Source organism: Fulmarus glacialis, unplaced genomic scaffold, assembly GCF_000690835.1.
Source record: "Fulmarus glacialis isolate BGI_N327 unplaced genomic scaffold, ASM69083v1 scaffold25013, whole genome shotgun sequence".
Classification (NCBI taxonomy): domain Eukaryota; kingdom Metazoa; phylum Chordata; class Aves; order Procellariiformes; family Procellariidae; genus Fulmarus; species Fulmarus glacialis.
This window is the reverse complement of record NW_009203939.1, coordinates 3,955-18,606: the sequence shown is the minus strand read 5'-3', so window position 1 is coordinate 18,606 and position 14,652 is coordinate 3,955. Positions and strand designations below refer to the sequence as shown.

General features: G+C 47.7%; 1 protein-coding gene across 1 annotated transcript; it reads right to left on the bottom strand.

Annotated features, from left to right (window-relative positions):
• Positions 1–788: 788 nt before the first annotated feature.
• Positions 789–12,707, bottom strand: ITFG3 (integrin alpha FG-GAP repeat containing 3). The gene is made up of 11 exons (XM_009574812.1): positions 12,403–12,707; positions 11,221–11,337; positions 10,834–11,022; positions 6,736–6,866; positions 4,204–4,333; positions 3,621–3,759; positions 3,206–3,346; positions 2,727–2,805; positions 2,151–2,303; positions 1,183–1,285; positions 789–1,027 (listed from the first exon to the last, which is right to left on the bottom strand). The coding sequence occupies exons 1-11, from the start codon at positions 12,665–12,667 to the stop codon at positions 816–818; spliced, it is 1,659 nt and encodes a 552-aa protein (XP_009573107.1). The 5' UTR covers positions 12,668–12,707; the 3' UTR covers positions 789–815.
• Between the last annotated feature and the right edge of the window lie 1,945 nt (positions 12,708–14,652).

Below are 14,652 nucleotides of genomic sequence, written 5' to 3'. Positions count from 1 at the left end.
AGGGTGGTTTTCATATCATCTATAATCAGACTGGGGACAGGGCGGAATGTTGATGCATACATCAGGGGGGAGACCAGCTCCCTTTTTGTGCCATCAACACTGCACAGCCTGGCTGGAAAGGAAGCAACAGAGGGGACAGACACAGGAAGGCTTGTGACTGCAGAGTGGGGCACATGGAGCTGTTCTCAGGAGAAAAGGCCATTTTCTAAGTAGAATGACACTTTAACCTGCACTCTGCTGGCCCGGTGACACCTAGCCACATCATCAGCCGCAGCTGGGGTCTACCACTACACACACCCCACGATTATCGAAGCAGGGGCCCAAATCCAGGAGAGGGCGATTGCAAATCAACCTGCAGCCAAGCACCTCTCCCACAGCCAGGAGAGCTGACTCAGAAAGGAAATCTAACACCACACATCAAAGCTCCGCTTCTCACGCAAGCACCCAAGAAATAAACTCCGGCAACCCCAGCAAGCGTGTGTTTTCCTCCAGACACAGGCTGAGTCAGCACAGTTCTGCGGGCACAGAAGGATCGAGGGGAAAGCACTCTTCCCCGAGCTGACAACACTTCAGTGGTGGCCAAACACTGAAGTCCCATCAGCTCTGAGGACAGATGCACTGGCAGCTGCCCCCACAGCCTGGGCGTCCCCTGATGCTGGGGATGCTTCCCCGTCAGCCACGCTTTGGTTTGCAGATCGAGAAAGGCAGCTTCCCATTTGAATTCGTGATCTGGGTTTGCTAAGAGCATGGCTGCAGAGGAGAGGCAGCTTGGAGACGCCCGGGCCAGGGCAGCCTCTCCCCCTCCCTCGGCAAGCTCACACTCTGCTGTGGAATCGCATCCTGTAGAGGCGGTCCCGGACGTACTGCTCGCTGTCCACAGCCACCTGGCTCAGCCAGATCACCCGGCTCTCGGAGACATCCTCCTTCAGCTTACGCTTCATCAGAGACACCAACCCCAGCTCCTCGCTGGGTTGAGGCCCCCTCAACAGCACGTAGCAGGCATGACGGCTTCGCTCGAACAGCGCGGCTGTAACGCAGAGCAGAGGGAAAAGCCCAGCCTAAGGTCTCTGTGCTCAGACTGGCCACCAGACCCAACACCGCACACCCAGGAGCCCAGGAGGTACCAGAAGGCCAGTGTCCTCCTGCACCTCCTCGCTGGAGGGCTGGAAGGAGAGGACTTACCACTGAATGCAATTATTTGGTCTGTGCTATTGCGGAGCTCCAACAAGACATTAGGGTAGGAAGGATGGAAAAGATACAGCTTCTGGAGAGGAGCTCTGGATCTCTGCAACCAACGGGACACTATCAGGACATGGACCCACACATTATCCCAGAGACAACACCAGCAGCAGGCTCAGCTATTACTCATGCTCAACAAGTCAGATACTTGTCCGTGTCTGCCCAACTCATCCTGTCTGATGCCACTAGTACTAGTGTTGGGATTTTGCTTATTGCTTGGTGCTCTCCTCCCCAACCCAAGCTTCCTGCGAATAGCAGGCCTGTCTGCTCCAGGCAGGAGACAGATTTTTGCCTTAGGGCTGGTAGAGTTAGCGAGGAAAGCACAGGAAGCTCAGCTGGTGCTCAGGCATCCTCCAAGACACAACCTGTCACTAATGCTGCCAGCCACTGCCCTAGAGGGCTCTGTTACGCAGCTGAGCTGTGCATCGAGGCTGCCAGAGACTGCCTTGGCGTAGAGAGAGGATATTCACATGGCCATGGGAGATCACTGCGTACACGGGAGGCTCCAGGCCAAACAGCAGCAACTTCAGGAGGTCCAAGCCAGCAGCCTCTCGCCTCACCTACAGGACCACACCAAGGCAGGGCTCTGGGCAATCCAGTCTTTGTTCATAGAGCCACTAAGTCCCTTTTCTCTACGTAGCCAGGCTGAGGACGACAAAAGCTGTTGGTACCACCACCAGCTGCTAGCAGGGACATTGTTGCGGACATTGTGAGGACCCAGTACAGACCAGATCACACGCAGAGGTCCACCTGCTTCTAGCAGACCAGACTGGTCAGCAACCCCACACCCAGTGGAGGAGGCTGCAGCGTTAGTGGCACAGACAGATGCGACTGTGAACGAAAAGGGGGTAGCTCCACCCAATTCTGGCCCAAAGTCTGGAGAACAGCAACCTTTCAGCAGCACTACTCACCGTTTCGTTTCCTGCCGCCTGGTATTCACCCCAGATGAGGAAGGTGGACCGGTGATCAGCAGTAGAAAGTGTGGCTGGCCCAGGGCTCTCCGCTCTCGAGTTCAGCTTCAGGTCCCACTGGACTGCTCCAGATCCACTCTCAACAATCATAACCTAGCAGGGAAGAAAGAAAAGGAACTCATACCAAAGAGCTCTAACAAGCCATGAGAGAGAAGTCAAGTCAGCTGTCTCTACCCCACAGTGTCTATAGGAACAAGTATCTGACACATGGGAAGATGAGGAAATACTTGAAGCTGAGCATCACAGAGCCGTGAGACCTGGGGCGGGCCGCATTAAAGTCACAAGTTTTGCAGCTATTTCAAGGGGTTCAAAGCTCTGTCATTGAAGCCTCTTGCTGAGACAAGAATTAAAGTGCCTGAGCTGGCTTCAATAACCTGTTGAAAGAGATCCTTTCCCAGCCTAAAGCTTCCTAGAATCAGCCAGAGGGAACACACCCCACCAGCTGCCCTTGACTCAATGCCTGCTTGATCTGAGACATGCAGAGAAAAGAGAAGTTAAAATGAAGAGCGTTCAAACCTTCTTTCTGTTGGGTCCAATTTCACTCTCAAGGACAATGCCAAGAACATCAGGTTTGAAGTAACCAAGCAGCGGCTCACTAAGGGAGAGAAAGAGAACGGACAGATCATAACACACCCTGATGGCTTGGGCATACCTTGTTCTTTCAGAGCAGCCGCTATCCTCCCAGCAATTCCCCTGGTAAGAGACTCGACACCTGTGTTAGGTTAGCTGGGTACCACCCCCAGCTCTGAGCCAAGTCCTACGACAGCCATAGCGCAGCGGGCATAGAATGAAGAATCAAAGCTTTGGGCTCCTCCCTTTCAAAGTGTCACCCAACATTTGCTAGCAGAGGACACATAGTACAATAAGCATGATCCAGATATGACCACAGAGCAGGCTTTTATGTTTCAAATGAATTAAAAAAATAGTGTCTGCCAGGACACTGCTGCTGCGGGGAACCTGGCAATGCCTCATCCAACCCACATCGGTAACACTACCTCAGAACACGGGACACATTGAGGGTCCACAAAGTCTGAAGATTTTGTGCATTGATCAGCGTAGCCACCTCCGAGTTCAAAACCAAGATGTTCTCCCGTGATCGCCCAGGAATTTTTGCCAGGTAACGAATGTCTCCAGAGCTGAACAAGGACAGAGAAATGATTACACTTTCTAGACCGTGGATGGTTTTATTGTGGGGTTTTGGTTTTTTCCCTGCACAGTAAATGCAACTAGGAAACCCCAGCCTGCTTTCCCTCCTTTCCTGTGAAACCCTGACCAGCCCTCTCCCCGAGCTTTGGATGTGCTTCTAGTCCAAAAGCCACGTAGCCAGGAAAGAACAAAGCCACAACAGGCCATCCTGTCAGGAACACCGGTACCCTCCACTCCACCAGCAACCAAGACATAATCTCACACCTGAGAAGGGATAAGCGGTGCATGGTGCGGTCAATGTTCTTCTCCCACTGAGGATCTTGCTCAAGGCTGGGAAGCTTAATTTCCATCCCAGTTGCTGCACTGTAGAGATCTTTCAGGGAATATGCATAGAGAGAGTTTTCTGTGCAAAAAAAAGCAAGAATGAGGGAGATGAGTTATCCTGCCCTTGCTCTGAACTCTACGCTTTTCCAGATCTGGCAGATCAACTATATTTTTAGGGCTTGCATCATAGAGTCGTAGTGGTATTTTGAGACTCAAGCCTGCTTTTGAATGCTTTTAACTTCTTATCTGTTCATAATCCAAGTGTTCCACAGTAATCGTTTGCTATAAATGACTACTTAAACCTTACATTCTCAACATTTTTCAAATAAAATTACTACAGTACGTAACAAACCTTGGTTTAAGCAGAAGCCCCCCTTCTCTTGGCCTTGAATAGCTCTTTCGCTAGGTGAAAGCACGACACAGCTTTTAAGAATGCAAAACACGCTTTTGGACAACTGTCTAGTAATCCTGATTTCACAGTTATCATCACTCTTTCAGACTGAATTCACAAACAGAACTGTACCTGTATAGAAAAGGAAGTAGGAGGAGGAGTCCAGGTTCACCCTGATATAGCGAGCTTTCCCATCCACATCCAGGCTTCCAGTGGAGCCAATCTGTTTGCCATTTTTTCCTGAATGGATGAAGGTCTTTATCTACGCAGGGAAGGATTAAACAAATAAAAAGCTTAAAGCCGCATCGCACTGTTACTGCTCCAACTCAAGTGTTTTCCAAAGCTTCTGAGCAGCTGGGACTGAACAGCAGGTGAATGGGAACAGCATAGGCTCGGATGAAAAGTCTCTCCCTGGTTTTGGAGGTGTGGGCACGAGTTAGATGATCCCTCTGCTGTGAATACTTTTGCAAGTTTGAAAATCGCTTCCAGCACAGCCACTTGCCCTGAGATTTTACTACCTCTGCCAACCACCTCCCCTGCAGGCTGGGACTGCCAAAAAGCAAGCCCCAGGTCTGCTAAGGACAGCGAAGATCGATTCAAGCGTACTGAGCAGTGACCACCATGGAGAGGACCTAAAGGCAGAAACAAAGCAGCATATGGACGCAGGGGAAACTTGGCTTCACACGTAGCTCTGCTAAATATTTTAAGTGCCCTAATCTACTTCTCCTAAGGCTAACATGAGTCCAAGGGGATAAAAGATCTGATAGGTTTCTTTACATTTTTTGTGCAGAGTAACAGAATCCACTAAAAACATTTCACCCAGAAGAATAAAGGCTAAAACCAGGATCAAATTCAAATGTCTGGGCAACAGTCATGGTCTGGGGAGAGCAGTGCATGCTAGGGAAAAGAGAAACATCAGAGCAAGAGAAACAGCATCCATCAGAGATGCTGAGTCAGGCAGGAACCCTTCCTTCTTCCTTGAGAGGGAGAGACTGGGAAAGAGAAGGAGATCTGCTGCTCTCAGAGTGAATCTGGAGAGTCTGGCAGGTGAATAAGGGATAGAGTTTGCTGGGGAGAATGAAGAACACAGCTGGAGAGGGAGTGCAACGCATCCACCAGCTGTTCCCAGCCTCCCGCACTGGGAGGAGACACATACCAGCTCTTGTAGATCAGCTTCACCTTTCCTCACAAGCACTGTTTCAGCAGCTGCCCCGGGACAGTAACAGCCGAAGGTATTTGTACAGCGAGTGAGAATACACACCACTTTACTCACTGCATTGCTTAATACCTCTATGCATTGCTACAGGCGATGTATCCTGAAAAACGTCATTATTTTCCCAGATGTGTTTGTGCTGAAGCTTGCAGCAGTAGGGGTCAATAAGACACTCAGAAAAAGCTGCCATCTAAACCCCCTGCACACAGACCCTTCCCCACAGACTGCTCAAAGCTCTGCCATTTCAGGAAACAGCAGTATAATGTAATGTTCAATTTCAGCCCTTGTTAGCAACAAAGCTAATTTACTTAAGTTCTGAATCTCCCTTCCGACAGGAGTGCCTTTTTCCAAGCTGCAGAGCTCCGCTCAAGCTCCCTACATTTTGTGTGATTTCTCAAAAAAGAACATACTTTTACTTAAGTTGACAGAGTGCTTGCCAAGTCCGGAGGGAGGAAGGGATTTCATACCAAGATAGCTACAGAGGTTAAATGGAAAACAAATCAAAAGGCAGTCTTGCAGAACAGAGACTACATTCAAACATTTCTTGGCCGCCTAAGATTTAAAAAAAAAAAAGAAAAAAAAAAAATCTTGAGATAACCGGGATAGCAAAAGCAAGGAGGAAAGAAAACAGAAGAGAAACGTAGGAGTGGGAGAGGATAGAATTTCTGATGACTCTGGCAACAAAGTCTCTGACAGCAAAACTCTATTTGCTTATGGAGTGCTGTGGTATGAGGACACGGGGCTCCCACTCCTCCCATCAGACTTGCAGGGAAGCGTAACTTTTGTATGCTTTAAACAGGGCAGATTGCGCATGCAGATGATGCTGTACCACTCAATCATGGATGCAGATGTATTAGTATAAAAACACTTTTAGCCACATGACTTTCCCCCCTCTAAGAAATGGGAAAAGCAGTATCGGAACGGAGATTACACAACTCGCTGCTATTTCACTAAATGAACCCGGTCAGAATTAACCAGCTCAGTGACACTAGGAAGAGAGCCGTGCAAAGCAGGCCACAGGCAGAGAGACAAAGGGTATCAGAAAAGAGCAGTGGTGTACAAAAGTGTTGGCTGTCAGCTGTGCTTTGATCTAAGAGCCAAACCTGTCAGGGTTTGTTCACTTCCACTTCTCTGAGCAGGGTCCCAGAAAACTGCAAGCTCACCTCGCCTAGGCTCACTCCACACACAGCCCAGGAGCACACAGAGAGGAGTGCAGATTGAAAAGGGGGAGGGATTCCTGCCAGCTTTTTTCTTTTTTTTTTTTAAACCATAAAACACTTGCATTGATTTGGGAGTACATCTCTGCAAGGTGGGAAAGAACCTGCCCCAAAGCCACAGATACCAGAGGCCTCTGGACACTTCCTCTTAGACTACGAGATCGAAATAAATAGCATCCCTGCCATGCCCTGTGGTCCGGCCGCTGGGTTTATCATAGCTCCAGAGTGACATACCTTATCTCCTGTAGCAATAAAGATTATCAGGTCCTGAACTCCGTCACTATCCACATCTGGAATCACTGACACGGGAGTCAGGACAGTATAATTAGCTCCAAAGTCACTGGACTGTCTCCACTGAACTTCCCCTAGAAGACAGAGTTATTGGGAAACATTCACTAAAACGCACTTTAGGTTGAAAGGCTTTTAAGGCCCCTGCTCCTCCAAGCACTTTGCAGTGGCCAGCCATTTACAGCCCATCAGCACCACAAACCAGTCACATTTATGCTCATCATGGGGTACTTTGGTGCATTTCAAATGAGTCCCAGCATCCACAATTTCAACTTATATTGGGAAGTAATTCTAGCTGCCTGCACAAATGCACCCGAACACCCTGGGCACAAATCAATCCACAGGGCACGAAGGACAGCTGGCTTTTCTCGTGCCTTAAGTTAACAAGCTTCCCAGCATGTTCATGGCATGAAGAATCCTTTTTTGTGTGATCTAAAATCTTGCTGCTGTGTACTTCAATCTGCACAGACATTTTAAGACCATAAAGCAGCTAAATTCTGATCATAGCATTGCAGCTACTCCTGACAAAACCTTTTTTGCTGCAACTTGCCTCCTGCAGATGCTCCTGCAGAGGTTCCACGCTGACGTGACCAGCCACAACTCGGTTCACATCCCACCTCTCCCTTGTTCAAAGAGAGAGGGAATGTGCACAGCATGTTCAAACTTGTTTGTAAATAGAGGTAGCAGAGCTTTCGTTTTTAAAAAATGGTGTTTGTGTGGGGCGGCAGTTTCTCTTCAACCGCTCCAGGAAAGTTGGGTGACTTTACTCTATATGCTCTGCCCAGGGCTGCTGGCCACTTTCCAGTCACTGCCCAGTGGAATTTGCGGTGGAATCTGGAGGGGGTGGAGTCCGGTGGGTTTTTTTTCTTTTTAAGGAAGACTTAAGTGACTTACTAGGTGCTCAGAGGGGAAATGCTTACCCTCCCCTTTAAAGAGTATCACAGACAGCAATTATAATTTCAGGAATGCAAAGATATCATCTGTTCTTTGTCAGGAAGGCAGTTGTCCTGAAGGCCAAGGAATTACTACCTGTCCCTGTCTGCAATAATTTAAGGTAGGCTATATTTCCAGTAGGATTCCTCCAAAGCTTTTACTGAAATACTCGGATTTGTTACTATGACAACAGATGCGAAGTAGAAGAGTGCCCCTAGGAAATCATGGGAAGGCAAAGAATTTTACCCCCGGAGAAAACAAGCAGGCAAAGGAAGGAGAGAACTTAAGTTTTAAATAACTACATCCTGGCTTCAGCACAGTCCAAAGCTACAACAGTAAAACCAGGCTGATGAAATTCGCATTTCAATGCATAAGGCTCTATTCTTTGCTAGTTAGACAGCAGATATAGTTTCGGAGGAAGCATCTTACTCTCTTAAAAGAGCAGTCTGACTTAATAGAAACAGGTAACAGTGAGACGAATTCAACACAAAGGACTTGAGAAGCTTTCGTGTGCTAACACAACCCCCGAAGAGCATGAACAGTGAATCCAGTCCCATCCTGCTCCATCAACGGGAGATGGGACTATCCTGTCCAACATCCTAGAGTGCTACGGTGCTTCCTCAGAGCCCGAGGTCACAGCAGAAGCACGGCAACAGAAGCCAAGATGGAAATTAGACAAGTGCCTAGACAGCAAATCTAACCTGGGTGAAAGGGTGTTTTTTTTTTTTGGTCCGGAAGGAATAACAAAATTAGGACTTAAACGACTGAGTTCAGCTCTCACTTCAAGCAGCCGCAGAGGACACAAAGCAGGATTGCTTGCTTCAGGCTGGGTGAGGTTCAGACATACATCCAAAGATTGCTCACCCAGTCTGCAGCTCACAGACCTGAGCTAAAGGCAGGTCTTTTCTACCGAGCAGTGTCAGACCCCTCTCCCATGCCCTTGCCCACTTGTTTACTAAACACTTGTAAGCTCCTGGCATCCGCCGTACGGTGGATGTGAAGAAGTATCCCCTTTTGGTTTTTCTGAACCTATCACTTGATAAAAGAACCATAGAGCAATGAAGAATTGCAACAGGAAATCATCATTCCCTGTTCTTCTACTTATCACTCATAATTTTATAGATTCATTTCTCCCTGTTGCACATTCTCCAGGCTGCAGTTCTGGTTTATTTAGTGATTTCTTGCACAGAAGCCATTTCACACATCTGATCGTTGTGGTCCCCTTTCTGCCATATCCCTTAGGAGACCAGAACTGCTCAGAGGGCTCACCACGCAGGCTGCTGGAGGATAAGGTGAAGAGAGACAGTGTAACAAAACACTTACTTCTGTCCTCTTCCTCGAGAACCTGCTTCTGGCCCTGGCAGAGATGGAATACGCAGCTACACAGACTTTTGCTTTGACCTGGAATAGCTAATCTTAAGCTCTTGAGTCCCAGTTTGCTTGTAAGATAAACATGCAAGAATGTTAGATGTCCCACACAAACAGAAGCATGCAATCCTACACTTTCCTTCTTGTTTGCTCAGGTCACTTATTCTGGCAATGAAGAAAGCAAGACTTAACACAACTCAAACTGATCGAAAAGCACTTTATCAGCATTTAAAGATCAAACCCACATCAGACACTTCCAGATGATAATCTGCCTACCTCTCCTTCAATCTTCCTACAGGCACAGGCTAGGCAGCCTGAGCGCCCTGGAATCTCACCAATCCTCCACGACGATGAATCATGAACAGCTAAAGATTGTTCTGACTACTGTTTTTAGCACAATGTGATGTAAGTCAGACTTTCCCACTTTAAATGCATTTAGCCTATTTAAATACATTTTATTCAGATCTGCCCTCCTAACCCCCAGTAAAAGTCAACTACGCTAAGAAACCCCTTTTAACCTACTTAATCGCAAAAAGGTATCAAATACATCAACTTCTGGGTTATTCACTTTTCTATCTGAAGCAATTTTTCACCTCTTCCTTTTAATTTGTCTATGGAATGTTTTCTTACTGTTTTTTTGCTGTGACCTGTGGCTTAGCCTGGTTCCTTCTCTGCATGCTTGTGCTATTTCTTTATGGCTGTCTTTAGTTACATGCCTTTGGCTCAGCACCTTTGGCTCTACACTTTGACCTAAAAGCAACTACTTCATTAATAGTCCATAAATAACTTGTGCTAAAGCCTACTGATGAGGGAAACAGTGCTAAGATATCTCAGTTGGTACAGAAGCTTTCCAGCTCTGTGTGTGTCTACACTTCCATCTACACTGAAAATTAGAAGCTACACTAGATTTTCCTCAGATTCCTTAGAGCTATACCTCTTGCTATTTCTCTCTCTGAATTTTTGGAAAATAGGGTGTGAGGGTTCAATAACAGATACAGAGGATGGGATCCTAGGCATGTTTCCAAAGGAGAACATGCATTGTTTAGAACCTTTGAAACAGTGACCCCCAAAATGGAAACGTATTTCAGGCTTCATCAGCAAGGAAGGTTCAAGATGCGATAGATGGTCACTGCCCTGTTCCTAGAGAGGTACAGGCACTCTTTACCCTCACCCTGTGTTAGGCAAGATGATGATGAATTTCTCCATCTATAGGCTCAGAAATGAAGGCAGCTTTCCAGAGTAATCAGGCAAAATCCTGGACTATTGAAACTGGTGAGTACTTATCCTAAGTGCTCTCCTTCACGACTTTAAAATCATAAACCCCTAAAACTCCCACTCCTCTTGCCACCGCAGGCACTCCCAGCACTCACACGCAAAGACTGAGAAACATTGCAGGTTTGTGTCCAAGCCCTGAGGTATAAAGTAATGTTCACAGCTAGTGACTGCTTCTCCTGTTTCAAAAGCTGTTGAAAAGTTGTTTTTATAATACAGTGGCTGGCACAAACCACCACAACGGAGTCCAGCCTTTGGAACAGACAGGCTGAGAGAACAGGCGCTTCTCAACGGCCCAGCGAATGGCTCTGGCAAAGTTTTCAAGATAATAAATACCCTGTGCCCATTGTTCATGTACCAGCAAGTCATGTCACGCTGACAGCCCCAGCCTCCGAGGTCTGAAGGTCACCAGGAGAGGAAAGCGAGCAGCACCATCCCCTGTACGGCAGCAGTAATCTGCTCCCCGCTCACCTGTCCGCAGGTCAACTGCCGTAAGAGACACCGGCTTCCCCACGACCAGGCAAGCCGGGGCCTCAGCCCCCCCAAGCTGCTTGATGCCACACTCCATCCACTCCACCTCCTCGGCAGCAGGCCTCTCCCAGAGCGCTCTGCCGTTCGTGCCAGACACAGCAGCAACGAAGGCACACGGAGAAGGCAGACCTGAAGAGAAGAGATGTCAGAGTACCTACACCTACCTTTGCTGCTCTGCACCACCCAAGGGCTGGGACTCACCCCGTTCCTCTCCCCACCCAGCTAACCTGGTTTTCTCTCCCAGACCCACAGCAGCCTCACTAATTAGAACTAGAAGAGAAATAACAGCCCTTTTACTACAAGATTTTCTGTTTCTGAATCAGCTACCTTCATCCAGACAGGATCTGTTGAAGCTGTTGCTGCCGTTGCTAGCTTTGAAAGCAAAGACGACATCTTGCACTTTGTCTTCGTTCACATCTTCTATAGTGAGAAACTGGTAGGCCACTGCAAAAGAGATCACAAGCCAGGCACTGGTGCGATTGCCTCAACCAACAGCAGAGCTAGCTGGAGCAAAACACAAATTCCTAGAGACCTACTCACTGCCTCCATCTCTGACACTGTAACATCAGGACAAACTGGCTTTTGTATTAAAAAAAGCCATCTACATGAGTACCAAGGACTGGAAGTTAGTGCCAAAGGACTAAATTTGCTACCCCCCTGAGGATTTGTCTTTTTTTAAAGCCAAGCAGCCAGAACTTGAACTATGTTGAACAAAGAACAACTCTGGTCTTGCTGTGGGGTTGCTATTCCCAAAATATTAAAAAAACCCAAACAAAACCCACGAAACCCAGCCCTAGATATTCCATCCTTCTCACTCTCAGCTAAAAGCAGCCTTCTTCAGCTCAGAGTAGCAGAACTTGGGATTTCTGCATTAACACACAAAGCTCAGTCCCTGTTGTTGAGCACTAACTCTGCATTTATAGCATAACCAGCACACACCCACTGCACATAAGATTAAAGAAAAGCTTTCACAGAAGCGAATGCTGAGCCACTGGGGAGCCGTACCCAGGCTAAAGAGCCGACTAAAGCAACTATAAATTTGTGCAATTTATAAAAAACACCAAGATGCAATTCTTCTTCTCCCCTTCCTGCTAGCCATGGGGAAAAGTTAGAAAGTCATCCTGACAGAGGAAAAAATGCCTAATTGTCTCCAAACCTCAGCTCAAACTTCAAGGGAACATTTTACAGACTAAACTTCAACAAAGATTTATTCCCAGATACCCTTCCCCATTTTTTTTTTCCAAATGAGGCCAACCTGCTACCTTGCTAGCGCTTCAGAGCAGCATCTAATTTCTCCATCAGATCCCACAAACACCTCCTGGAAGGCCACTCCAATTATGACGGGCCACTGCTTATCCAGGTCAGGTATTCACAGCTCTCGCTCCCAAGGGCAGCATCCCTGCAGGCCTGGCTCCAGATCAGGCTTAGGTAGAGCTCCACAATTCAAATTCGTGGCACATAAAGGCAAAGGCCTGTTGGTAAGTATTTATTCTGCTACAGCAAGCTCACCTGCATTGTCGTAGTTTCGGAACCATGTTCTTTCTGAAACTGGCCTCTCTGGGCAGGGAATGATAAACGAGAAAGCAAACACAATTATCAGACACAGAAATAATGAGATGAAGAAGGCAGCAGTGCGCCAGCGGGACAGCCGAGACAGTCGCGATGACTGCTTGCTGACAATTCTTCTCTCCACAGAGTTTTCATGATTCTCTTGAGCTTTTACGTCCTCAGTCTTCAGAGGGTGGATCTCAGCTTCCGAGTCTTTGTTATCCATCGCAGCTCATTCATCGGTATTCAGACCTTCTCCCCTTCACCTGCAACAACGGAAAGAGCAGTTAAAATAGATTTTGGAATATGTGTTAAAAAAACCCAAAAATATTCTGTTACTACCTGATATTCATGCTGGAAACATTTAATGGGAGGTGAGCAAATCAGTGTATTGTCACAGAGCCGGTTACAAAGTGCCGTTGGTACCGGAGGTCTCCCATGCGGAGCAATAGGGAGAGTCCGTGGGATGCAGGAATAGCACTATTTCTTCAGAGGAGGAGGAAATCAGCTCTGCTAGACCCAGACAGGGAAGGCTACAGCCTCTACATGGAAAGGATTGCCTGGTCTGCAGGTCTCCTTCAAGAAAAACACGCCAAAAGCTCCTTTTGCTGCAAAGACTTCTTGCCACCTCCCGTGTATGTCAGTCTGACTCCTGGCTGGAGAGGTGAAAGGAAACCCTCGTGACCTTTATATCCCAACATAAGGCTGTTCCCTGCTGTAATGAGCACTTGAGCTTCCCCAGGAGAGAGAGAGGAAAAACAAACACCAGCATATTTCGTATAGGAACAAACCAAAGCTATTCAACACCTTCTCAGATGAGAAACCACTTGATAAGTTTAGCAACCCAGCCCTGCAGAAGGCAAGAGAGTGATTGCTTCCCTCCCCGGAGGAAAAAGAAGGCACGAGCTGAGACTAAAATCGGGCAAATTTGATTTCCTTAGAATGGAAGAAGAGCTAACAACTGCTATTTTAGTTTCTCCTGCTATAAATCATGATCTTGAGCTACAGCTACAATAACAGAAGGGTTCTGTGCTAATTTGTTATAAAAAGGGGAAAAAAAAGAAATAGCCCTAGTTGGTTACAGAAGTCTGTAACTCATTACCTGCAACAACAATAAAAATCACTGTTATACACAGTTTCTCTGATAGTGCTTCTTTAAAAAAATAGCGGAAGGGAAGAAATAAAGAATAACACATTCCAGTAGCCTTGGAAAAAGCTGCATGACAGTGTCATAAAAAGTTATATCAGAGCAAATAAACATGACAACCGAGCCAACTTTCCATGACTGTGCCCCAGCAGTCATGTGCCTGGATCGTCCGCTGGAGCAATCTACTTCCCCAGCAGAAAATAGCTTAAACTCAGCACCAGCACATAACGCAGAGACCTTGGGCTTTCAACTCCAACAACAACGGGGCTCGTTACGGCTCACATTTCACACCCAAGTTCATTTACAGGTTCGAAGAAACACAAGATGAGAGTCACCCTTGGGAGGGCAGGCTCCTTCAGGCAGCTGCGGCTCGACTGGGGGTTTCACCTCCCCGGGTTGTCCCTGCCCCAGCGCAGGGAAGAGCTGCAGAGGCCTCTTCTCTTCTGGGTACAAATCATAGGGGGGGACAGACCTACGGCCAGGCAGGGGTTGGGCAGGACAGCCTGGCACGCTGCTGTCAATCCCCTAGCTAACCTCAGCGCCTGCCGGACTTATAAGGCTGGACTTAGGAAGCACTTACTCCAACCGGAGCACTCTGGCATTTATTCTATGACAGCACATCGAGTACAAGATCTCGCTCCAGACAATTTAATTCAAGCTGCACAATACCATGCACATGCAATTAAACCAATAACGTAGAAGCTGTATCTTATTCCAAAGATTTTACTCCAAAGACCTCCTCTGCCCTTCACATCAGTCTACCAGCAACACCAGAGACACCTTCACGAGGCCGGCTGTTTCCAGATCGACCGCAGGCACCTGACAGAGGGGACAGGGGTAGGAAGGCTCCAGATGGAAAGGGGAAGAAAAGGAAGAGCCGAGCATTCAGCCTTCCCCCATCCTGGTCATCACGCTGGCGAGCTGAGCACTGCTCCGTTACTGGAGCCAGCCGAGCACCTCTAGCAGGTTCAAGGTACAAGGCTCCAGGCACAGGCTGAGCAAATGATTTACCGGAGCAGAGCAACCGCCGCCGCAGCGATGGGGACAGCGGCAGGGAGGGGGCG

Coding starts and splice junctions, on each gene's coding strand:
- ITFG3 (XM_009574812.1), bottom strand. CDS start 12,667: ATGGATAACAAAGACTCGGAAGCTGAGATCCACCCTCTGAAGACTGAG. Junction 11,338..12,402: donor CCGAAACTACGACAATGCAG/GTGAGCTTGCTG, acceptor TCTCTTTTGCAG/TGGCCTACCAGTTTCTCACT. Junction 11,023..11,220: donor CAGATCCTGTCTGGATGAAG/GTAGCTGATTCA, acceptor TCTTCTCTTCAG/GTCTGCCTTCTCCGTGTGCC.